At 38.9% G+C, this 26,861-nt stretch overlaps 1 protein-coding gene across 1 annotated transcript in view; it reads right to left on the minus strand.

Moving 5' to 3' along the window:
* The window catches only part of sspo (SCO-spondin), a 92,653-nt gene that overhangs the window by 21,585 nt on the left and 44,207 nt on the right, over positions 1-26,861 (minus strand). Inside the window, exons 54-92 of the mRNA XM_053237585.1 lie at positions 25,879-26,043; positions 25,443-25,634; positions 24,522-24,644; positions 24,293-24,422; positions 24,086-24,211; positions 23,910-24,001; positions 21,885-22,055; positions 21,576-21,746; positions 20,049-20,301; positions 19,852-19,898; positions 19,574-19,744; positions 19,177-19,311; positions 18,878-19,020; positions 18,704-18,798; positions 17,472-17,521; positions 17,213-17,383; positions 16,936-17,106; positions 16,749-16,828; positions 15,598-15,767; positions 15,436-15,482; positions 14,688-14,888; positions 13,733-13,903; positions 12,391-12,588; positions 11,758-11,857; positions 11,419-11,639; positions 10,294-10,443; positions 8,464-8,630; positions 7,408-7,553; positions 6,339-6,559; positions 6,132-6,167; positions 5,705-5,869; positions 5,142-5,351; positions 4,122-4,289; positions 3,797-3,931; positions 2,736-2,979; positions 2,407-2,559; positions 2,189-2,235; positions 1,485-1,655; positions 698-874 (exon numbers count right to left, since the gene is read on the minus strand). Coding sequence (XP_053093560.1) covers positions 698-874; positions 1,485-1,655; positions 2,189-2,235; positions 2,407-2,559; positions 2,736-2,979; positions 3,797-3,931; positions 4,122-4,289; positions 5,142-5,351; positions 5,705-5,869; positions 6,132-6,167; positions 6,339-6,559; positions 7,408-7,553; positions 8,464-8,630; positions 10,294-10,443; positions 11,419-11,639; positions 11,758-11,857; positions 12,391-12,588; positions 13,733-13,903; positions 14,688-14,888; positions 15,436-15,482; positions 15,598-15,767; positions 16,749-16,828; positions 16,936-17,106; positions 17,213-17,383; positions 17,472-17,521; positions 18,704-18,798; positions 18,878-19,020; positions 19,177-19,311; positions 19,574-19,744; positions 19,852-19,898; positions 20,049-20,301; positions 21,576-21,746; positions 21,885-22,055; positions 23,910-24,001; positions 24,086-24,211; positions 24,293-24,422; positions 24,522-24,644; positions 25,443-25,634; positions 25,879-26,043 — 5,784 coding nt within the window. The remainder of the gene's footprint in view (positions 1-697; positions 875-1,484; positions 1,656-2,188; positions 2,236-2,406; positions 2,560-2,735; positions 2,980-3,796; positions 3,932-4,121; positions 4,290-5,141; positions 5,352-5,704; positions 5,870-6,131; positions 6,168-6,338; positions 6,560-7,407; positions 7,554-8,463; positions 8,631-10,293; positions 10,444-11,418; positions 11,640-11,757; positions 11,858-12,390; positions 12,589-13,732; positions 13,904-14,687; positions 14,889-15,435; positions 15,483-15,597; positions 15,768-16,748; positions 16,829-16,935; positions 17,107-17,212; positions 17,384-17,471; positions 17,522-18,703; positions 18,799-18,877; positions 19,021-19,176; positions 19,312-19,573; positions 19,745-19,851; positions 19,899-20,048; positions 20,302-21,575; positions 21,747-21,884; positions 22,056-23,909; positions 24,002-24,085; positions 24,212-24,292; positions 24,423-24,521; positions 24,645-25,442; positions 25,635-25,878; positions 26,044-26,861) is intronic.

The raw sequence follows: 26,861 nt of genomic DNA on the forward strand, positions 1-26,861 counted from the left end.
ATACACACACACACACACACCCGGAGCAGTGGGCAGCCTTTTTTGCTGGGGCGCCCGGGGAGCAGTTGGGGGTTTGGTGCCTTGCTCAAGGGTCTCACCTCAGTCGTGGTATTGAGGGGGGGAGAGAGCGCTGGTCATTCACTCCCCCCACCTACAATCCCTGTTAGACCTGAGACCCGAACCCACGACCTTCAGGTTCACCTTCGGGTTACAAGCCTGAGACTCTAACCATTAGGCCACGACTGCACCGTGACCGTGACCGTGACCGTGACCGTGACCATGACAGTGACCATGACAGTGACCGTGACAGTGACAGAGGTGACAGTGTCGAAAAACATTCTGAGATAACATGAGGAAGAAACCTTGAGAGGAACTAGACTCATTCTCTTCTGGGTGACACCGGGTAGTGGGATTATAAATTATTACAGAATACAGGTGTAGAAGTGTAAAGTCAGACAGAACTACTTGTTTTGAAAGGTTGCTCAGTGTGAGTCCTGGGATGTATACAAGACAGTCTTTATGATTACAGCAGCAGCTCTTAGCTAAAGGGTGAGATGGACATAAAGTATTTTTGGGAAGTGCCAAAAGATACTTTAAGATCTGTATCTGTGTGAGACCATCCCATTGCCAATATGAACTATTTTCTTCTGGTTCTGCTTCAATACCATATCTGGTGTCATCTACGGTGCCAACTCACCTGGGCAGGGCCGCTTGTAGCACAGGCGAGTCTCCTCTCTGTGTCTGTCTGTCTCTATGGAAATGGGACAGGCATGATCACCTGCCTCTTCACACAAACAGTGCCTACGCCTGGACACCACTCCTGCACCACAGCTCCGAGAGCACGAAGACCAGCTGGACCATGGACACAGGTCATCTGAGACAAAAGCACATGATCAAGATATTATTCAGCATCAGAAGCCACTTTCTTACCATGAAATATGACAAGAATACATATAGCAGTTTTAACAATAGTCACTGTCAGAAAGTAGCTTATAAACATCTAGATCAAGCCGAGGTGTAGAGTGGGCTCCAAAAATATTAATCCACTCATAAGAAATGTGTCTTTAATTATTTATTTATTAAAATGTACTAAATTAAAAAAGTGTGTTCTTATTAACTGAAAGCAGGAAGGATTATAATATATAAAGAGTAGAGAACCATACTAACTGAGTCAGTATCAGGTGTTAATCAGTTAGAGATGATAATATTACATCTTAATAATTAACAAATTGGAAGAAATATACAGAAACACAACGAGCATAAATAAATAAATAAGTGAATAAATAAATAAATAAAAAATAACAACAGGCTATTCAGATATAATTCAGTTTGTCTGAGCTTTAAATAATTAAAAAAATATATATTAAATAAATAAATAAAATATACTGTTTTCTGATAACTGATGAAATAAAAATATGTCTTAATAGTGGACTTAGATATTAGAAGCATGTAGAAGCACAGCACGTAAAAAAAGCCGTTGTTACCGAGGCAGGGAGCAACGTGGCAGTGCTGCGTCTCTCTCTCTGGCCCGGGACAGTGTGTGCCATTGTTTCGTGGCGGAGGGTTTATACAGGCCCGAGTGCGGATCTGATTTCCTCGACCGCACGTCACAGAACAGTCAGACCAGACAGACCACGGAGTCCAGCCTCCATCCACTGAGAAGATAAAAAGCTTTCTTAGCTTTCTTATTTACAAAATAAGGGGGAAAATAGCACTTACAGTATTAACACCATCAGGATTCTTTTGGCTTTAACTAGTATACTTTGCAATAGATAATCAGTTCCTCATGTCTGACAGGTTGCATACTAAGGTAGACAGTCATTTAGTTATTTCTTTTAAATCCAACTGTATTTATATTTAACATTTACACATTAATTTAACACTATTCTTTTTAAAGAATTTAGGCTTTGCATGTATTTTCCGAAAGAAGAAGTGTTCTATTAATATAAAATGATGAATTGTGGAAAATTGTGGAAATGAATTTCTAAAATGCTTTTAAAAATATAATAAATATATAAATAAAGTGTGAATTCATTATTGAGCAAAAGTATAAATTGATCAAAAATAATCATGATTATTATTTTTGTCATTATTGTGGAACTACAGGTTTTAATGTAACTGGGAAGATACAAAATATAGTTTTTGAGATGACGTTAAGTTATCCATTTATTTTTCGGGTTGTACCTACCTCGACAGTAAATATCCTGGCAATATTTTCCTTCAGGAATACATGTGCTGAATACAAAAACATAAATGCAAAAACAACTAGTATCATATAGCAAATAACACGGTATGCTTGTGAGTGCAAGCTTTGCATTTGCATGCATCATATACAATGCTATCATATCAAATTCAAATTAGAGTTGGGGAAATCTGTATAAATCTAGGCAGATGTTTATAACTCACCATTGTTTACATTCCCCTTCTAACCATGTGTCACCAACAGACAGCGACTGGTTGTCATGGAGACACAGTGGTGGGCAGGGACCTGGGTCACATGGCTTGTGCTGAACTTCCTCGAACTGACAGTCGGCATCTGGAGTCTCGGGAATCAGTGATCTGAAACGACAGTGCATTTCCCAGAATTCATCCATCCATTTTCCGTATCTGTCCCATTCCCTCCCTGTCCATCACCACCTTCTTATCTGTGCAAGCTACAGCTTTCCTTCATCTTATCTTTCCTTCATTATTCTCCAGTCACAACTTCACCAAACTCTCCTTCTGTAACTCCTCACCTGAAGCGTGTTCTCTGTCCTGCCCCACAGGTAACACTGCAGGAGGCCCAGCTGGACCACGAGCTCCAGGAGCAGCTGCTCTTTCCCGCACAGGTGAGGTTGGTGCAGGAGAGCACTCCGTCTGCGCAGCTGCAGTTGTTGCAGTCGACTTGGTGCTGACTACCTGCAGCCCAGCTTTGCCCGAGTGCATCTACGCAGTCACACTGCCACAGCTTCACACACACCCCATCCTGCTGCAGCTCACCTACATACAGACATGTATACTAACGATGAAGGAAGTAACTACTCATAGGGAAGGATAATCCTAATCCTGTCAAACATCTGCTTTAAACTGGTATAATTGCATAATTAAGCCAGCTATGAAAATATTCCTGAGAAAAAGATATTTTAAGGTTATACCATAGCACTGTCAAATTCTTGAATCTGATTGGTCAGAATATGTTGATTATTTTTCTATAGCAACAGTATAATAGTACTAATTACACTGTATTATAGTACTATAATAGCTGTGGGTGTATTTTTTTTCTAACAACTTACACAGGGAATTATATGGAGCACAATCCATATAATGGGCTAAAAATGTGTTTTTACAATTCATATTGTATTGCTCCCAGGTTGTGGAATTCTCTGCCTCTTCCTATTAGGAATGCTCTGTCTTTTGATTGTTTTAAGAAATTACTCAAAACATATCTCTTTAGTGAAGCTGTTAAGTTATAATCTTACAGTTGTTGTTATTGTTGTTATTGTGTTGTCATTGGGATTGCTATTATGGAGTTGTGCTGTTTCTTTTATTGTTGTTTTATACTGTTGCAGCCTTGAGTGTAAGAAAGGAGCATTATAAATACAATTTATTATTATTATTATTATTATTATTATTATTATTATTATTAATATATTAGTCATATAATATATAACTAAATATTGGCAAACTTGGACTAACTGCCAGGTACAGCCTTTGTAATGAATGATAATTACTGTGTAACTATCCCACCACTAAAACTGATATTTCTATGAATATGCTAATATCTATGTGTCAGATTGTCTTTTCCCTGCCTCTTTACCCTGAGGGCAGCGGCAGCCTGGCTGGCACTCAGTATTGTCCTGGCACTGAATGTCTTGCTGTAGGTCGGAGCAACGCTGAGGGCACTCATTGGCACAGGGCACAAACTCCTGACCCAGTGGGCATCCACGCTCATCTGGAATGTGGAAATGGAGTAAACTGCACCACCACACACTAGACTGCATATTGGTCATTGTATACATGAATTAAAAATCTGTATTTGTTGTTTAAACACTGTAAGAAGTGTTAATTTAAAAGTTTCTTCTTATCCACATGTTGAAACCTTAAAGGCTATAAATCTTAATGAGTGCATTGGCGAGGCATACCACATGGTTTGGTGTTGCAGGGTTTGACCTGGTTCTTCTCTCCAAGACATTTAAATCCCCCATTTTTGGGCGGAGGGCTGGAGCAGGAACGAGTGCGAATAGAGCGACCACCACCGCAAGACTTATCACAGTGTGACCACGGACTCCAGCGAGACCAGCTCCCATCCACTGAGAAGAGACAAAACAGAAAGAGGCGTAAGGCTTTCATTTAAAATACATACTCACACACTGTAATCGTTTGGTCACCTCTTATATTTTGTGCATATTTCTGAATGTAATTACATTTATTTAGATTTACAGTATATTCAGAATATATTACTGTTACTGTAAAGTTAAAATATATTTATCAATCAGTATTGTTCAATATTGTTTGACTAATCATTTTCAACATTTTCAAAGAAAACATTTCTCCATTTTTACAAAAACAGCTTAAAAATGTTGCACCTCAACATATGATATGACTCAAATTTGATGAATATTGTATGAACATTTGAAGAGAAGTAGCAAAAACCAGTTACATATATTGTCAAAAAAAAATTACATCCAAGTTTTGCCAAAAAATTGATATAGGGCTAATAATAAAGTTATTTTTAATCCACTAAAAAGTATTACATGGCAAAAACAACAAATATTAAAGTTTGACAAAACTGGACATATTTGGCAGATACTGTCATTTGCTTTAGTAATGGACTGTGCTTACTGTGTACCCATCTATACAATGATAAAAAATCCTTTTAAATAGGAAAATATCTAATGTAATTTTCTGCATTGTATTAAAAACAGGGGGGAACCTTACATCTGGTTTTATGCATGAAACTGAGAAAATAAATTCTTGACTCTGAATAGTTTAAAGTTCTTACATTTCCATAAGTTTAAAAAAAGAAAAATGTGTATCATCATCACATTTAAGAAATGCATGCTAATATTAAGAAATACAAAGTTTGCATTAACAGATACAGTGCATAAAACATTTAAAACACTACGTAAAACAGTAATGAGGTATTAAATTGCCTGTCTCACCACGGCAGGCCCGGATGTTGCAGAAGCGGTTCTCCACATTGCCATCAGTGATGCCAGAACACCAGGTTCCGTTAATCCCAGGGGCGATGAAGCTGCGGAAGCGCTGCTGCTGACCAACACCACAGGAGCGTGAACACACACTCCACTCTCCCCACTCCGTCCACGAGCAGTTTCTATGGGAACATGCCTCATCTACACACACTCCACCATCTCCCAAACAACCACAAAAAAGCCAGGTGAGTTCAAAAGCGTTTTCAGTACAAATATAGACAAGAGCTTATTTACAAGTCAGGATATCTGTTTACTGGGTCACTGAGAGCTTGGAAGGTTAAATAAGGTTAAATAAATCTTTAAACATGCAGCGTGAATTGACAAATTGCCATCTGGACTAATGTCACAGAGCTATCCATGATTTATACAATAAAGATGGCATTAACTAATATTATACACTTCTAAGGTTAATTATATTTATTGGCTGAGCTAAAAGAGTAATAGTAGATTTAGACTATAAGACTGTAGCTATAATTTGAAGAACAGAGTGTGGATAGTAACTACATGTTTACCAGGACACTGAGGGAGGTTGCAGACTTTCTGTTGTCTGTTTTGTCCTGTGCATGGTGCACTGATACACTCTCTCTGACGAAACTTGAGAGCAGGGTGACCTGCTATATTGCAGGACTTAGAACAGGAACTCCATGATGTCCACTGGGTGAACCCCAGGTCCTCATCTAAAGACAGATAAAAGAGAGAGAGAGAGAGAGAACTATAACTGTTCAAAGAAGTTAATTCCTTTTTCATAATCTTTCATCCTCTCCCATTCAAGTGAGGTTTTTTTTCCCAAAAACTGTTATTTGCATTTCGTCTAGCAGCTCCTTAAGGATGCAACATTGAATATGAATAAGTGGTTGGGAAAGCAATAAAAAATTATACACACTTTATGCACGAAAGTATTTGGTAAGTTTATAGCATTAACTTTGATTGCATGATTACCTGATAGGGGAGGTTCGCCTGTAGGAAGCACATCCACTGCAAAGAGAGAGAGTGATTAGAAATTAGACTCATATGACACTTGAGATCACAGTTTGAGGATTAGCTTAACAATTATAAAGCATGTTGCACAGCATAATTACTATAAGATTATTATACATCTATAAACTGGGAAATCAGGCTTCAAACAGAGGAAGGGAGTAGGCTCACCTGGGCAGTCTGGGGTCTGGCAATATGCTATCTCCTGCAGATCTCCCACACAGTCTTGACCTCCATAAGCTGGGCTTGGATTAGTGCAGCTCCTACTGCGCACTTTCTGCCCCAGACCCCCACAGCTGAGTGAACAGGGACCCCAGGGACCCCAAGGACTCAGACTACCATCACGAGGACAGGGTACTAGAGAGCAGTTCCAAAGGCCGTGCTCACACAAACTGAGAGCGAAATCCAAAAAGACAGAAGTTATACTGACTAACTAGGCTCAGTTTCTAGGTAAGGGGAAACGTCAGATATAAGCCAGCCATTTCCTATGTGTGGTGGCTAGAGAAATCCCTTCACATTTTCTACTATATATAGTTCTGGAAACTACAGAATTTCCTGAACTGAAATATGTTTCTCTTTTATATGTAGCTTCACCACAAATTTAAGCATTTTAAGATCTGCTTACACTCAAACGTGGAAAAGAAGAAAATTACATTTAAAGAGTTCACTCTGACTGCACAGCAGAAGCTCTGCAGACATTTTCACTGTCAGTATCTGATTTCAAACTGAACTGCTTATGCGTGCTTACGCCTGTTTAGCTATAGTGCATAGCTATCCAACAACTTAATCAAAGCCTGACACTCACTGAGTAAGGAAATCACACTTAGCTAGCAAGGTTTTAGACATCTTTCAACAGACTGACTGTGTTTGTTAAGCTGGCTACTTACCTAATATGATCTTTGCAGAAAGATACCCTATGCAATATTGAAAAGTCATTTTTTGTGAAATATATTTATTCTTTCTTAAATTTGAGTGTCAAAATTCAGCCATAACACCATGCAAAGAGTTTTCCCAGACTCCCACACAAATAATTACAGAATGTGATAAGTGGAGATTTTGTACTTTCTACATGTGCATGTGTAATCGACCACACTGGCACTGCCGGTTCACGGGATACAAAATGGTACTGAAAATGAATCTTGGGTACAGCAGGTCCTTCCACATTGCTGTGAGTAGTTAAAAAATATGGCACTATTGTAACTAATGTACATCAAGAAAAAAAAAAAACACCTCTCCTTACCAGGAGCTACACTCATGCATCAGCTCTTCTCCAGACCTTAGCTCTGTTCCTATGGTAATGTTGTAGAGGTCCGGGGTTAACTCCGGGGTCACAGACACTCTTTGAAGTGAGGACAAGAGCTCGCTGTCTACAAGGCAAGGACACTCCTACACATGAGACATGGCATTATCAAACATTAGCCAAAGGATCATACACGAATTACACACAATTAAATCTTTGCTACCTTGTGCATATAACCTGACTGCAATGCATAATTTGGAATACTTCTGATAAAAAATTGCTATTGTATATTGCATTTATACACTTGATCTAACAATAAATGTTCAAAGGTAAGTTATTTTTTTTTAAATACTGGGACTATTGGTGGGTGGAGACTTACATTTCTCACTCTTGAACTTACATACTGTATCTTTTTCCTATCATTTTCACTGTAGTTCATAGCGAATAGTATGAATGCTGAATAGTATGCTTCAAGATGCATAACTAAATATTAAGCTGGGACTACAAGGTGTTAAATAGTTTTTTTGTATGCACATAATTTTGCTATATATTTTTGAGAGAACATTTGTTAAAGTAAAACTAAGCAGTTTGTCCAATTGTTCAAATGGAAAATCTTCTGGAATCATTGTGTGTAATGTACAAAGACAATAGTTTTGCCCAATTTATCAAATGATGCCAATATTTATGGAGTTTAATGTAGGTCATATAGCCCAAGAAGAACCTTCAAAACAGTGACGTACAAATGAACAGGTTAAAGGGTCCCCATATCTAATTATGCACACTCGGCTACAAGTCATCCTGGACAACTAGCAGTAAATCAAGGCAACTGGACTTTGGGTAAAATCCTCAATATGTTTTATTACTTTTACAGTTCTTCAAACAGAACTGATGAAGCATCTTAAATGCATAACGAACGTCTTCACAATCATTCCACAAGTCTAAGTCCATTGAGTTACTGCTACTAGATACTGTGTATTCACACATTTATTTCAGCAGTTAACACATTATTGTTATACACTAATAGATTGCTAAACATTAGATGATGAGTCATGTGACCTGTAGGCAAACTCCGTGGTGCTGGTAGGTGTTGGGTGGACAGTGACATCCCTCCTCACAACCCTCAGAGTAACAGCCTTCAAGCCCACTGAGCTGAGCACAGCTGAATGGACAGCCCTCGCCTCTCTCGCACTCCCGGTACAGACGACCTGGAGGGCAGCCCACCTCTGATACACACAAACACACATGCATACACACAATATCTCCTGATACATCATGCACAAATGGCACAGAAAATCCAATATAAATGGATTCTGATGACTGGTGTTGGTGCTATACTCTTTACATACACACATTCTGCTGTAGAATATGACAGATTACATTGCACATGGGCAACATTTGTCCTCTGATTAGACCTTGGCCCAATAATACTTATTAATCTGATTCTCTTTGCAAGAACATCTCATTTTTCTCAGAGCTAGACTCAGAGAATTAATAGCTTATTTCACAGCAAGTCTCTGGAAATAGCTCATCTGAATTTCTCAAAGAATGAGCAAGGACGCAGAGCTGTGAAATGGAGACATTTCACTTTTAAATGAGAACGTTGGTTAGCTGGGTGTTTCAGCAGGCCAACCTGGGAGGCCTACACAATAGGCTGGATAATTAGGCAAATCTCAAAGCCAGACACTGCTGCTCTTGTGGGAGAGTTTAATCACAATTGCAAACATACCTCTGCCTCAGTGTGTGGGAGCAGATGAATATAACTACCTCATTAAAGAACCCCATAAGACACAAATGGTTGATTTTGATGGATTTGAGCTTTAAAGCAAGTCTGTTTGCCACGAGACAATGTGTTCAGACACGTATATTATCAGATAGGGACCCCTTTAACTGTAAAATCAATTCCACAGACCCCAGTCCACATTCATTTTATGAACAATTCAAGTGTTAGGATCATTAATCAAATGTATGCAATAATGTTCTGGCCATTTATTAGAGCCACAGTGCTTTTTAATCCTGAACATTCCACTGACAGAACACATTAAATCAAAGTTGTTAGTCATTATTTGATCTCCAGCTTGTTTTTGTGTTTTGTTTTCAAGTTATTGTGTTATTTAGATTAAATCTGTTCTATTCAATTCAATCACAGGCATTAAGAACTATAAGAACTCTATGATAAATATAATAATGTATGGTGATAATAGCAGGTTGTAATTACCACCACGCAGAACCATTGGTTGTGCGTCATTAACCCCACTCTGATGAGGCGCATCTTTAATTAAGCACCTGTTAATTAAAGTCTCCAGAAATCTGCTACTTTAACCTTGTTACTTTGTATAATGTTCTCTCCTTTAGACCTTCAGAAAAGAATTGCAGTCAGGCACAAAACTTAGGAAAATGCAGATGGGCTTTGTCGAAGCTTTATGCATAAAGATCTCATCCCTTCAGACTCTGATTCTTTAATCTGGTGTAAGTTTCCACAAAAACTGTAAAACTCTCCATTTAACCATCCATGCCTGCATGGTCTACAGGAGATAACCTCCCTTCCCTGTGGCATCCCTGCAGTACTGCATTTATAAATTGCACATAAACTCAAGACTTGAACATACAGGTATTTAAAAAAAATCAAAAAGTACAGTCCCACATCTCATGTCGAAGAAATAGGTAGCCATTTAATTGAATATAGTTTTGCAAATGCTAACAATCTGGTGGTTCCTGGTGATGCCAGGGATATCATTTTTCTAATTATATAAGCAAGCCAGCCAATAATTCCACATTACTAACATCTATGGCTCAAAAAATAGCTGACTCATGTATAAATAATGCCTTCTCATATTCACCATCCCTCTCTTAAGTGCAGGTTGTGTAAAGATGCAGTGTGTAACTCACCCAGACACACTTGTGTGTTGCATGTCTTGCTCTGGCGTGTCATGCCGGTGCATGGAGGAGTGCGGCAGGAACGAGTGCGTCTCTGTTCTCCTCCTCCACAGGTGACAGAACACACAGACCATGCCGACCAGTCGTACCACATCCCGGAGTCTGCAGAGTACAGCTATAAATGTAAGTTCAAATGTACTGCAAAAAAAGGACATTTAAACTTACATTTAAATTTTCGCCTGGTAAATATTTATTATGGTTGCAAATTGAACATAACACTGTTATTTAAGCCACGTCTATTTTTCTGTATTTGTTTCTATCTACACATGAAGATAAAGGATAAATATCAGATGGTATGGTATGCATATAGTACCTGATTATTGGGCAAGAATTCAGGTGTCTTTATCTGATTATATGGAATCCAGTATTAACTTTAATCCAGTTTAATATATCATAGTGTGTTGTTTATATAACCAATCATATATATGTGTGTGTGTGTGTGTGTGTATATATACATATATATAGGGAATTGTATGGTAGACACTGTACATAAATGGATTTATATGTACATAAATGTGCAAAGGTTGTTTTTGTTTTGCATTTTGGAAGGAGTCTCCACTGTACAGTCAGTCTCTACACTGTAACAGTCAGAGGTAAAACTGTACCTATTAACTTCACAAGATAGAAAAAAGAAGCCGGTGAGAAAAGTATGATAGTTATTATAATTTAAGAGATAACAGGAACAAACTTGTTTCAGGAACAATCCACAACATTAAAAGTAACTATAAACGAATACAAATGCATGATGTATATATTTCGTAAATAAAAAAATTAAAATGTGTAACTGCTGGCAAACAGTAACAGTATAAATGAAATAAAACACTTCAAGATGTGGTGTTTTACGAAAACAATCCACTGTAGAGCATCACACCACCCTGTCTTGGATTATTTCCCTATAACGGCACTCCCCATCATGCTTTACTCCTTACTTACTGACTCCTGATATACCTCAAAATATTTAAGTTGATCAAACTTGTGACCAAACAAATTTGTGACCAAACTTTAAGCCCTTACTCATCTGAAATGGACTGAATACACTGAAATGTCTGCACCAGTGATCAGTGCAAGCTTACACACCTGTGCAGGCATGACTGTTACACTCCTTCTGCTGATCAGCAGTACCACTGCATTCTCTCCCACCTCCCTGAGGGGCGGGGTTATTACACTGACGAATCCGCAGCTTGACTCCACCCCCACATGGGGCCGAACACTCTGACCACGGTCCCCACTGGCTCCACGCACCATCAACGATACAACCAGGAAGTGAGTCACAGTGCAAGACACCAGCTTCACACGTACTAATAAAATAATGACAATCCCAATGCAAGTGAGCACAATATATCAGAGGTATGTATGAAAAAGTCTTATTTAGACTGTAAATTAAATATGTATAAAATTGCACAAGGCTGAGGTTACCAGTTGCTGCAGTCTGTGATGATGCTCTCTCCTGAATTTGCGTATTGCCAGTCTGTCTTGCCTGGCCACTCCCACGCTGTGTGTGTGATATTTAAATCTGCTGAATTATGGGGAAAACAGAAAGACACCCAGTTTATAGCTTAGAAATTTCATAAGCTTTTATAAGGGACAGTTGTAGGGCAGCATATTTGTGGCATTTCAATGATTTCTAAACATTTTTATATCAAATATTTTATGATCCTTTAGAAGTTGCATATTACCCAGCAACTTGAAACCAACGCAACACAATTTACTGTATTAAATACACCACTAACAAGTATGTGTTGACTTTACTGGTTTTAAACATCATTTAAAAAATATATTTATACACAAAGTTGTCTGCTTAAGTATTTATTCTGACAAGATCATTTCAAGCTAAATAATCACTATGCATTGTGGTACTAGAGTGCACTACATCATGGCTGCACCTCAATTAGTGCACTACATGGTGAATAGGGAGCGAATTCAGACACAGGTTTTTTTTTCCCCAGAGCTGCTGTCAAAAATATACAACATCCTTTAAACCCAATACCTACAAAGTTATATAATAATAAATAATGTCGAAATGATTTCACCCTAGAATGCTTTTCTCACCAGTAGTGCTGTTGTGGAATTTACACCGGCACTCTTCTCTCTCCACACACACTCCATCCTGCAGAACCATGTCACCCGGGCAACCACAGGTTGGACTGCACCCTGATGTGTCTATACACTCAGTGTCACCATGGAGATCTTCACATGAGCGAGGGCACGGTTTCCCACAAGGCCACTCCTCCTGTCTGCCACCACAGTCTGAGTTCAGACAAGGAGAGGGACAGAATAATGAAACAAAGCAGATGCTGGCATTCGGATAATGTCAGACAGCATTTAGGGCCCACAAGTCAGAGTCAACTACCACGAAATGTGTTAATTTCATCAGCTGTCTTTAAAGCAGTACGTAAGTTAACACTGATTATACACAGTGCTGCTGAATTCTCAATTCTGATTGGACAGGAGGTGTTAATTAATTAATTTTCTATATAGGTGTTAATTAATTAATTTTCTATTATGGCAGCTGCAAGGCAAATTTATAAATTTACAGGTTTATAATTAATGCACTCTAATATGTTATTGTTTCTATAGTAACAACTCATTTACAGGGACTTGTAGTATGGCACACTCACTTAAGCCTAATAATAAAAAACTGATTTTCAAATAGTGTTGGTATTTAACAAAGAAAGATATAGTAATGTTTTCTTGGAAGGAGTCTTCAGTGGCAGTACTTTGCAAGAGTCACTGGTAAAAAAAAAATCCTTTAAATTGTCTGTTACAAGGAAAAGTCTTCAGAATAGGAGTTTGCACTTGTACTGTGGTGATACGACAAACTACAATTTGGGCTTATTAATGTCAAGAAAACTACAATTTGGGCTTATTAATGTCAAAGAAATACGATTTGGGCCTATTAATGTCAAAAAAATAAAGTGGGGCTTATAAAGGAATGACTGTTTATAGTTGTTATAATGAAATATAAGTGTTAACAGAACCTAACTTGTTTTGCAGTTATTCTACAGCATTAAAACAGATAAAAAGTATGACATGTCATTCCTAAATTTAATTTTAATAGTTAGCACATTGCTGTGGTATAAAAAAAACAAAACATGACAGGATATGCTGTTATTGGAAATAATCAAACTCGGGATATGACATCATCCAGATGTTAATTATTTTATCAGGAACATGAATGCATTAACATCTGAATGATATGACATGGCAACAATTTCCCAAACCGATGCAAGTAATGCATAAGTATATAGTATACAGTATTTATTTGTTTCTGTTTTAAATAATATACTTGAATATAAAGAATCAAGTGTGTAAAATATTACATTAGTTGAGACTCTAACAGTCATGCCTGCACCCCAATTTACACAGGACACTGAGTATGAAGAAAGCTGACCTGAGCAGACGGTTTGGTTGTCATAGCAACCTCGACTCTGGAGGGACTCGCCGTGGCATGGCAGACCTCCAAATCTAGCAGGGGGGCTGTTACACTCTCGCTTCCTGACAGACACACCCGCACATGCATCACACTCCGACCATTCACTCCACAATCCCCATGAACCGTGGACTAGAAAGAGAGGCATACACAAGCAGTAAGGACCTTCCATAAACCATACCTAAAAAAATAACAAAATAAGACTCAAGCCAGTGTTGATATATCTAGTAAGAAAGCTGTACCTAACATGAGAACATCCCAAGTAAAGAGCCATGGGTAGTACAGAGTTAATAGGGAAACTGCATCAACTATAGCGTATAGTGAACTGACAAACTTGCTTGCTGCTCAGAAAATTGTGCAGGATTTGTGCACATAGGGTAGAGTTTTTTGAAACCTGAGGTAATTAATGTGATAAATACAACATGGACTATTCATGCAGCAATTTATATATTAGACTGCTACGAGAGGTTTAACTGAATGCTTGTCATATCATTGTAGTAGCCTTTTTTAAATTGTCTCTTGCTTTTCTGTTATATTACAGGTGACAACAAATAAAATGTGATCTGCTTCTGCAGACTGCATTTTCCATCCCTGATTTTTCAGACTTTTTGTACTTAAACATGGTATTCTAGACAACATTGAAAACACCTGAATTTTGCCTTGCTATTTATTTGATGGCAATAAATCAGGTGATTATCATGGGTCCTGGTGTGATGCGATTTTGGAGGCAACTGGTAATGTTAGCTAGACTAAAGGTGGTTGTTTTTTTCTTTTTTTTTTTTTTGAAAGAATGGACAGCAACCCACCCATTTGTTTTCTGTTGGCTCATATGTACCAAAATTTACAAATTTGTGGAGTCAAAGTTCAACTAGATAAACTTAAATTCTGGCTACACTATGCAACAGATGTGTGTCACCTGGGCAAAAGGTGACTGAAGGACAGGGCTGTCTTTCTATTTGCACTCCGAGGCCCTGGTGCTCCTCTTGTTGGCCTGGACATGCTGCCCCTCCTGCCACTGGCACAGGACAAGCACAGCTCCTGTATCGAGAGACCCACTCAGCACCACATGTCTTAGAGCACGGAGTCCAGCTGGACCACTCACACCAGCCTCCATCCGCTGAGAACAGGAGATGAAAAAAAGAAATGAAGAAGATGAAAAAAATCGTTCAAGCTGTTCATTTGAAATTTCTAGTAATGAGCCTGGAATTGGGGTATATATCTAAAATAATTCACAACTCATCAGTTCATTAGAGAGTCCCTCACACGAAGGATAAAATTTCATTACAATCAGTCACCATGACTTTCTACTGCAAGAAGAGAAACAATGTTTTCAGATGATAAGAAATTTCTATCAGTGAAGTAAAAAATGAACTTTGACATCATTTCTTATTTAAATTTCTTATTTAAATCTTATTTAACTTTTCTGGCACAGAAATTAGCTTCGCCCTCTTTTCAATTAAAAGGAAGTTATAAAGCATACAGACAGAAGTTTTAACAGAAGGGGTGGGGTTAGTTATGGAAAAGTGAAAGGCTTGTCACTGTTTTACTGCAGTTGTAATTCTAGGCAGCAAAGACCTTTAATATAGAATTACAAACTGCACCTTTAATGTAAAGGGATAAGAATATAAATGTGAACACAATAGGAATAAATTTGTTTGCCCAACCTGGACATGGATTGTTGCTACATGTGAGCTGACCTCCATCACAGGTACTATAGACAGAAAACACCAGAACAAACTAACTGAACAGTGGGACACTTTGAAAAAGTTAAAAATGACATTAATTACTGGTCCCACACACTTCTTATTCTGTATCTCTGTCCTCACCAGTTGTTGCAGCCATCAGGAGTGAGGACTGTCTCTCCAGGCTCAATGCGCTGGCCAGTGGTCAGGTCCAGACAGGGACATTGCTCTCTCTCTACACACGCTGTACCGTTTACATTCAACACTTTTTCATCAATGCAGTAACAGCCAGGCTCACAACGCCACTCACAGTGCTGTGGGATAATCATCATCATCATCATCGTCATCGAAATTAGCATAATCTTCAGCAGTCATCTATATATATATATATATATATATATATATATATATATATATATATATATATATATATATATATACATATCTCCCTAAAATCTTGGTTAGAGCTAAGCATTCATTCAATTCTGAAGAAGTGAAGCAGAGTGAATAACACTTTTTATATACTTTTTACATCACGACTGTATCAAGGACACACTTTAAAGTGCAAAGTAGCACTCTTGCATTGCATAGCATTTTTTTCAAAGTAGTAATGAAAGTAAAACAATTAGAAGATTTTTAAATATTTATAGATGTTTACCAGTTCTGTGTTTATGATGACACCATTTTGGCTGTAGAAGTTTGGTTAATGAATGTAGTAATTCAAATATCTAGCTCAATTAACAAAAATAGTTATTCATGAAAAAGGTGATTCAAGCCCAATATCCTTGATAGTAAGTAGCTAGACAAGCTCTATTAATAGTACTCAGCAAGTGAACTTTTCCAATAGTGGAAAAAACTTTTATCAATTAATGTTCTCTGCATTTGCATAGGTTTTTTGTAAAGGCTTAAGCTTCAGATTAGAGCTGCAAATATAGATTTTTTTGTATTTTAATATTCTGCTAGACAGACTGAATGGAATTCAAATCATGTGAAAGGCTCTTCTGTGCGACCTCAGTCCATTGAACCTAAATAAAAAAACTTGAAAAGCTAAAATATACAGTTAATCAATTTGTCCAAACAATTTTACAGCAGACTGCACACTTTAAGTCTCTCCTCTCATTCTTCTTTGAACAGATCCTACCAAGAACTTACTAAGGTTTGAAAAAGCTGGTGAAACTTGGTGCAAGGCTGAAGTAACAAAATAATGAAAAATTATAAATTAATATAAAATTACAATTCAACCAGATGGTGCTTTGTATTTAATAAGAAATAGTGTGATAAGAGCTTGTACTCACAGTCAGTTCATCGCAGGTGCGGGGACATGAGGGTCCACAGCTACTGAACACAGTGCCTGTAACCTCTGAGCACTGAGTCACTGTGAACACAACACACAGTTAACATCTTCTATAACACACAAACGAGAGTCAAACAAATGCCATTTACAAAACAGTCTACCACAATGAAAGTCAGAAAAAGCAATACCTGGGCAGTGCTCTGTGTTACAGGCCACAAGCTCGGTTTTTAGGCCCTCACAGAAGTCTCCGTCTCCCTCAGTGGCTGGGTTGTCACATTCACGCCGGCGGCTGCGCACACCCCCACCACATGACTTGGTACACTCTGTCCAGGATGTCCACTCGCTCCATCCTCCATTACCTTTTAACAAGACCAGTGACATTTTAAATTGCATCCCTCTGCATACATCTACTCTCAGGAATAGGTCCGAAAGCTTGTGTAATTTCACACATGGTGGATCACTCACGGCTGCATGCTGTCTGGACGCACGCTTGATCCTGGCGGTCTGGGCCGAGGCAGGGAAGTCCAGCACCGGCCCGCTCGGGATTGGAACAAAAACGATAGCGTGACTGCAAGCCAGCACCACAAGACACTGAACACACACTCCATGGAGTCCAGGCTGACCAGCCACCATCCACTGCAAGGAGTTACACACTCAATTATAAACACATAAGTATACAAAATTCCCAGAAGGTAGAACATAGAAACCCCGGGGTGAATCTTACCATTGCACTCTACTTGGGTGCAGTTTAGCAGTCTTCCTGATTCACAAGTGCTGTAAGATAAGGTGATTGAGAAGAAATGATTTTAGCCAATCAAATTCTAAACGCTTCAGGAAAATGTTAAAAAGGAAAAAGTATTAGATAGCAAAAGCAGTAAAACTAAATCATGTAAAATCTAAAGTAAATGATAGGAAAAATAATTAAAATGAAGAATGCTGTTGTTCTTCTTCTTTCGGCTGCTCCCGTTAGGGGTCGCAACAGCGGATCATTGGTGCGCCTATTTGATGTGGCACAGTTTTTATGCCAGATGCCCTTCCTGACACAACCCTCCCCAGTTTTAACCGGGCTTGGGACCGGCACTGGGAGTACACTGTCATGTGCAACTCCAGTGGCTGGGGTCGGTTCTCTGGCTGAGAATCGAACCCGGGAACCACTAGTCCTCCAGGAACCCAATAAAATGAGAAATTCTCAATGTCCTCTTGTAAGTATCCGTGCAATGTCATTACCTAGCACTTTTTTTTTTTGCAGTCTAACAAGTTATATGACTGGGTGCTGACACGTGCAAAGCCAAATAATGCATCCTTCCAAACTACTGCCCACTCACGTTCATAGGGCAGCTAAAGGTGTTTGTTAGTGTTCTGTGTACATGAACATACAGATGCCTGTGAGATAGAAGCTGTCCATTGGGTCTTTGGTCTGCGCTGGGGTCTCCATGCCTGATACAGCTCTAGCAGGAGTATAGCAGAGAACAGCAACTATACTCCAAGGCTCTCCCGGATTGTGAAGCTCCTCACCCTATCATAGATAGTAAGCCCAGAAACCCTGCAGAGGAACCTCATTTTCCTCCACATGACTGAAAGCTTATAATTTCCATCATTACCCACAGTTCTTGACCATGGGTAAGGATAGGGACGTAGACTGACCAGTTCCATCCAAAAAAATTAGTTCCTGGATCACTACTCAGACTGGTACAGTAACTTTAAACACTGTTACGGACTCTCTTTTTCCATCTCTCATGAATGAGATCCTAACTTACATAAATTCCTCCACCCAAGGCAAGGTTCTCTCGCTTCATCTGAAGGAAGCATCCCATATACAGTCCATATACACATGGAAAACAACCAAACATTCCAGCATGTTTTGGCTTCAGAGATTCAGAGATTTTAATTCACTAGAAATGTTAATCCTATTTAATAACCTAATTGTAATGAAACCACTTGTTAAGAAATCATTACCAGTTGTTGCAGTCTTTATTGACCACAGCTCCAGGCTCATACTGTTCACCATCTACATCACAGCGACACAGAGGCAAAGACACACACCTCCCATTCTGAAGGACACACAACATGATTAAGCAATGAGACAGGTGTGGAGCAGTATTTTAGATATCCAAAGCAGCATTTACACACCTGTAGTGCAGAACCCTGTGGGCACTGACATCCTGGTGAACAGGTGGAGTTTATTTCTGTCTCCGTCCCCAGATCAGAGCAGAGCAGCACCTCTCTTACACATGCTGTCCACTCCTGACCACCAGCACAGCCACTGCCATCACCTACCACACATACACACATGCACACACACATAGAGGAAGTAAAGAGACACAGTAAAAAATAAATAATTTATGAAAGAAAGGCCATTTTTTTAAACTTGTAGCACCATGCACAAACATGTAGTGTGTACACACATATTGTTGTGCATATGTACTCACTGCAAGGGTGCAGGTTACAGGCGCTAAACTGCTGTGGTGTGCCGTGAGATCTGATTGGACCTCGGGTTCTGCTCCTGTATCCACCACCACAGGACACTGAGCACTCAGACCATGCACTCCATGGGCCCTTCACACCTGGAAACACACAAATACACACAAAACAAGCATACACCTATCACATATCAGTAAATCTGTTTATGTGGAGCATCCACCACACAAGTCTTTGTATAACTATAGAAACGATAATGTATTAGAACTGGTGCATTAATATAAATCTTAGGGCTGGAGCTGCTGTCAGAGCTGCTGCTAAAAAAATAAATCAGCACCTTCTGACCAATAAATGAAATGTGATTAGTGTGTTTGATAGTTTAGAACTGCATATCTCTTAAAGACCTACCACTACAAGGGTAGATGCTACATGTGTCTAGCTCAGCACGGTCACCGACACAAGGAAGGCCCCCAAATGCTGGCGGAGGATTGGTGCCTGAGCGGTACCGCCTCCTGATGCCAACATCACATGTCCTGCTGCATGCACTCCAGGATGTCCACTCACTCCAACCACAATCAACTGGATGAAAACATGCATGTAGGGACTAGTGGAAGCATTTAACATGGCACTGTATAGATTTGTGTAAAGCAATTAAAGAAAAGGCTTGAAAGGAAAATCCATCTCACCAGGGCAGGGAGCTGTGCCACACTGCATCTCTCCATTAATGCAAGTGCTGTTAACATGTAATCGCAAAAACACACAAAGCAGATACATGACTTTGAATATATTTCAGTGTAGCAAGAAGTAAAAAATGAATAGCCATCAAAGATTTAAACAAGACTGAAAAAAAAAAGTGAAACAAGACTGACATGAGAATACATACCAGTTGTTGCAGGCATCGTACAGCACACTGGCACCCTGCGTATAGAGCACCCCCTGGTGGTAGCAGGGGCAGTGGCTGAGACGCACACAGGAGTTGTTAAACAGGTAGTGGCCTGGGGAGCAGTAGCAGCCATCATAGCACTCTGTGGCACACTCCACCGAAGTCATAGCATCAAGGCACACACGTGGACATGCTCCTCCCTGTGCCTGGCACTGCTCTTTAGTCAAGTAGCTCATACCAATTGGACACACATCTGCAAATACATACAGAAAACCAAAACAATGGATGTTTAGTGATTATTGCAAGGACTTGTGATGCATAGATCAAACATTTGGAAAGTAACTATGATTTTTTGGGGAAAAAAAGAATCCTATAAGTGATATAAGTGGTTGCTTTATATGTTGTAGTTTTACTGCTATTAATATTAGAGTTAACTTAAGTACCAAAGTAAACCCATGCTAATGTCATGGTAAAGAGTATATCAACCAGAGCTACCTTATTATATCAAAGTAAAACTGTGACCATAATTAAATACTATAATAATTAAATAATGTATTTAATACTGACCCTAATATATCATAGGTAACCCATTGTTAAGGAAAGACACTACAGGTAAATAATATCATTTTTTCAAAACAATAAATGTTACAATACATTCGTACCTTGATTGCTGATTATTCTTACAATTAGTTAGTATTAGTATTTCAAAAATTGACATTTATTTTTGCAATTGAGTCTAATTAAATATGCATAAATTTGTATACTTATTAAAACCAAAAATCTAATCTTTTGATGTTGTTTTAACTTTCAAGAAAGATTGTTACAGAACAGTTCATTAGAAAATAATTTCGCTATTGTTTAATCAAGAAAATATTTTATGCCATTTTAGTATAAAACTAACAATGATCAAGCTTTTGAGATTAGGGATATGAATAAATGTAAGATTTATTGAATGCTGGTTATGTAGAAACTGATTTTAAGAAAAAATGGTTTTAAAAATATAATGTGCTTTCATGTATTTCCACACTAGTTATTGGGGTTTATAAGGTTTATAAATAAAATTGAAAGCAAGCTTTCCAGGAATATATATATACACACACACACACACACACACACACACACACACATATATATATATATATATATATATATATATATATATATATATATATATATATATATATATATATATATGTATATATATATACATACACACACACACACACACATATATATACAGTATATATATATATGATGTGATTGTGCCAAGTGGGCCATGTTTAAACTTCCACAAAGTTTCCAATAGTGTAGTGGACATGAGTATACCAGAAAAAAAAACTGAAAGACATAGATTCAACTAAGAAAGACATAGATTCAATTTATCCAACAATCCAAAAAAAAGATTGATGTGACCAAAATTATCGCTTCTACCTACAGTGTCTTGCTTTAATTTTAGTACTTGTGTAATATTCTGAAAAAAAAAAAAAACAACATAAAGCTATATGTTCATATAGTGAGCAACAAAACCTGTGCAGGGCTGGGAGTTGCAGTCTCGGGTCTGTATGTGAGGTCCCACGCAGCTGCTGCCTCCATACAGAGGGGGAGGAGAACTACAGAAACGTTCTCGCGTCTGAACCCCAGAATCACACTCAGACGAGCACTCAGACCACGCAGACCATGCTGACCAACCACCATGTACTGCAGAGGCAAATGGAAAAGTAAAAACAGCACATAAATATCACTCCCAGACCCAAAGTATGGAGACATGTGCTGTATATCTAAAGTACTTCATGACAATTTGTATAAGAGGGGGAGAATCTGCTTATCTGTGTGTACCTGGACAGTGTAATGTGTTACAGGGCTCATGCTCTTCCCCGTCCCCAAAGCAGGAGGCGGAGTCAGTGTGGTTACAGCTCCTAAAGCGGCGTCTCAGTCCCACAGCATCCACGTGATAGAAACATGTCTTACTGCACTCGGACCATGAAGACCACTCACTCCATGGAGCTCCTTTTAGAAATGATGAAACAGGAAATGAAAAAGCGGAAAAGGTTTATATGCTTGATAGCTATCACATGTTTATCACATCATAATCTGACCTGGGTGACCTATTTGTATAAAGAACCTCTGAATGTGTCATTTTAAGCCTGTAAAATAAATCATAATCTGTTTTTAATAATTATTTTTAGTATGTTTGTAATGCCTAAGAAATCACTAAAATGGCCTGGTGTCAGGTCCACACAAACCATAAACTACACTCCCCAGAACACACTGCTGTTAACCCACTCCCAATCACCAGACTTCTGAGCACACACACACCTGTTGCCAATCCCACACACTCACACACACACTTTACTCAGTTTGTCCCGTGTATCTGACTTTAACCAAGCTTTGTTTTCAGTGTTGGTTACTCTGGTTTTCTGATTATTTGCCTGTTTCCGGATTCTCGTGTTTTGCCTTAGCCCAGTATAGTTTGTTGATCGCCTGACCTAAGCCTGTTTTTGACCTTGATCTTGCCTGAAGTTTTGGATTTGTTTACACTGCTTGCACTAAAGACTCTTAACTGCAACTGCACCTGTCTCAGTCCACCTTTCATGACACCTGGAACATCTGGAAACTACAATTACAATTTACAATTATTAACCACCAATTTACTTTTTTTTATTAATAAGCATGAAGATACAAATTGGAAATTACCCCATGTTCCCCTGCCATCCCAAGCCCATCCCTTTCTCCACAATCCTCTTTATGTTAAGCTCTTACCTATGGCTTGTTGAGCTAGTACACGTTGGAAAGAGATAAGTGTAACCCTCAGACTGAATAAAAGTTCAAAGATGAGACATTAGCTCACTAACATCATGAAAAATGGGAATGGTAAGTATAATTATTGACTTTTACCTAAGCTTCTACTGTCATTCCTCCAGCTACTGTACAACTATAGTACTGTAGTACTGTATTGTACTGTACTGTATAGTTAATGATGGCACTTAACTAGCTAAATAACTGCTAGCATATGTCACCAGGGAGATTTCAGAATTTGATTTACATTTTCCTATTCAAATTATTTTATATAATAGTAGCAAAACCCGCTAAACAACAATGATTCTGTTCATCACTAATGTCACACCAGCTCAGGCCATTACACCTCCTCACCAGCAGAGGTCACCCTCTCCTGAGTCCTAACATACCATTTCCAGGTCACTTCCTGGTGTACAACCTGTAATACACCTTTGGCTAATGGGCTTATTTCACAAACGCTTCCGTGTTCTTCTAAGTATAGCTCCTGTGTTTCCATTATTTTCACTACACTCTCAATGGCGGTATTTAGTCTGTGTCCACAATAGCTCCTGAAGATGAGCATCAATGACATGTAAAAATCCTTGCAAAATCTCTGTGAGGCTTTAACCTGTATGCATCACCATATATAAGACATCTACAAATATAAGAAATGAAGTCATATAAACACCTTATATAAATAAAGGATAAAAGTTAGAGAAAACTAAAGGACGATCCATTTCACTGTACTGAATATAAATAATGATGCTGGAAATGCAAGAGTCACACTATTTCAGACAGGAAATTCATCAGAGCCCTGAATGCAAGTAGTCCATCTCAGCGTTTGTAAGTTCTGAGCTACTCTGATTGTCATTATTGTGTTTGACCCTTGCCCCGCCAGTTGTTGCCCTGCTTCTGTGTTTGACCCTTGCCACCATTTCGACAATTTTGGCATGGATATACTGTATAAATTAAAAATCCCTCCTGCACATCGTCCCTTCACCATATCCTGATTCCTGTTTTAGCTAAGTTTAGCTAGCTAGCAATCATAAATTAACAAATAACAATCATAAATTGCTGGAATCTGACCTGGTGGACAGGGTGTGTAGCATTGCCGTGCCTCTGTAGAGTCTCCAACACATGGCTCTACATTCACTGCTTCAGAAGGACTCAGAACTGACCTTTTGGGAGGGATAATTATAATTTAATAAAGAGTTTTTAAATAGGTTACAAATGATCTACGTAGTGCTGGAAGATAACTCTACCTAAAGCGTTGCTGTATGCCGATTCCGCAACTGCTATCACATGAGGTCCATGACGACCAGGCTGACCAGTCACATTTGGGGATACAGCTGGAGTTGTCACAGGAGACATGACCATCTTGACACATGCTGCAGAATAAACACAATAATAATAATAAATTTGGTCACTATTCTCAACTCTGCTAGAGAATTAAGAGAAGCATCACTCACCAAAATGTACAGTTGTCTATGATGACCTCTTCCCCCGGTTGAAGCACTGACCCTTCCCATAAGCATGCACATTTGCTCACATTGACACATTGTCCATCTTGAAGGAACAAACCAACTGGACAACGACACCCTGGAAAAACAAATTGAAACATCCTGTTGCTTGATGCTATAAAATGGCTTTGTTGATGTCATGAAATATAACAGAACTCTTATGTTAGGTCAGTGCTACCTGTTATACAGTGGGAGGAGCAGTTAGTCTCAGAGTTAAGGTCTGAGCAGGTCAAAGAGCACGGCTCCACTCTACCCGCCGCACAGTCCGCGTCTGTCACCAGCACCAGGCCATTAGTGCAGCCTAGAGCAAACCACAGCTATCAATCACAGCAAGAGGGGATAACTCACAGCTGAAGGGAAATTCACACACAGACAAACCCTAAAGTCTATATAGTCAGAGCAATGATTAATACCCAGGTAGCAGACAAACATCTAACCAATGCTGGTACAATGTGTACAATTTATGTCTTTATTTCAATTTGTTTGTACATCCCTTTTGCACATCCTGTACATATATTTCATATTTCTTATTCATTTCTGATTTTTAAATTTTAACTTTAATTTAGCATTTAATGCACAGTCTAAAGAGAAGTAGGCCAGGTTTCCATTTCACTGCAAGTTATATAGTGTATACAATTGTGTATGTGACAAATAAAAATCTTGAATCTTGAATTTATATCAAGCAATGTAATAAGTAACTTGTTTGCTAAGTGGGAAGATGTTTCTACAGTAGTGCTTTTTAGTAACGGTAAATTCCTGTTCTTAATATCTATAAAATTTCTATTCTTGCTTAGACAAGAATGTTTATTCAGCTGATGATTATACTCAATTTTGTTTTACTTGGCTTAAAAATGCCTCCGGAACAAGAAGTTTAGAAAAACAGGAATGTAAAGCAACTCAAGGTGGTTATACTTATTAGCAATTTAATAAATGACCCAAAAATCACTAGGATAGAAGAGTATATTATGGAGAAAGCACAGGATTTTTAAAAAAATGCTGCAAAGTCGAGATGTAAACATCGATGCATAGGCTGTTTCTGTGCTATAAGTGTTTAATGCGTTGCTAAATTAAATGTTCAGCAGCTGTTACACTAACACACCTGTCTGTGAGTCTGTGCCAGTTCCACATTGGTGTGTGTTGCAGCTCTGAGTCTGCATGGTCATCCCCTCACACTCTTTCCCACCGTTTTTGGGTGGAGGGTTTGAGCAAGATCTGCTCCTTATCTTCAGGCCACCACCACATTCAGCATCACACTCTGACCACTCACTCCACTCAGCCCACTGTCCGTCCACTGAGAGAGGGAGAAGGACAGGGACAAGAAAGATACAAAGGAATAAGTGGAGAGAAAAAATGTTAAAAGAGACATAAGAAAGAATAGAGAAGAATAAAACACAGAGAGAAATGAGGCAAGAAAGAGTGGAACCCCGAGCATCATTCAACATCCTACTACCCACTGAACTGAAAAATCAGAAATATAATACAGTAAGAAAAAAATAAAACAAGAAAAAAACCTCAGTTGGAAAACTAGCTCTCACCAGGGCAGGCCTGGAGGAAGCAGGCTCTGCTGTCAAACTGTGCTCCCCCACAGGAGCCCCCGGGCCGAGCATCCCTCAGGATCTTACGCTGCCGGAACAGAGAACCCAGACCACATGACACGCTGCACTGACTCCACGCAGTCCATGCAGACATCACACAGTCCACTGCAGGACAGAGCAAAGACACAGAGGAGCTCGATCACAAGCACAGGAGAAAAACTGTACTTCTTGCCAGGCAATTTTTAATTTAATAGTATTTCTTTTTTTTGCTTGGGTGAATAGTGACAAGAGGTTGAACTGCACATTAGACATTTGCTACAAGTTTAGCTCAGAAGTTTAAACAGAACCATCCATCCATTTTCTATACTGCTTATCCTACACAGGGTCGCAGGGAGCCCAGAGCCTACCCCAGGGGACTTGGGGCACATGGCATGGGACACCCTGGACTGGGTGCCAACCCATCGCAGGGCACAATCGCACATACACACACACACATTCTCCATTCACACATTATGGACAATTTGGAAATGCCAGTCAGCAATGTATGTCTTTGGACTGGGGGAGGAAACCGGAGTACCCGGAGGAAACCCCCTGATCCACGGGGAGAACATGCAAACTCCGCGAACACAAGGCAGAGGCAGGAACTGAGGCAACAGTGCTAACCACTAAGCCACCATGCCCCCTGAACAGAATATTTAAGCTTTAAATGCATTTACTGTATTTTCCTAACATTTCTTGCTATGCAAACAGCCAATGATATTGTAAAACTGTCAAAACTTTTTATTCACTATAACAAAATAGTATAATGATATTTATATTTTGATCTAAAAACTTTTGTTATTTTTATGGTTCATATTTATTGTACATTTATTAGTAATTTGTCCCAAATCAAAAAGGTGAGTTATAGTAGGAAGGGCTTAACTGAGGAAAAAAAAAACTGATGAGATGAAGAGGTGAGCAGGTTGCTAGCACATGTGTGCATT

The sequence above is a fragment of the Pangasianodon hypophthalmus genome, chromosome 1 (genome assembly GCF_027358585.1).
Source record: "Pangasianodon hypophthalmus isolate fPanHyp1 chromosome 1, fPanHyp1.pri, whole genome shotgun sequence".
Taxonomy (NCBI): domain Eukaryota; kingdom Metazoa; phylum Chordata; class Actinopteri; order Siluriformes; family Pangasiidae; genus Pangasianodon; species Pangasianodon hypophthalmus.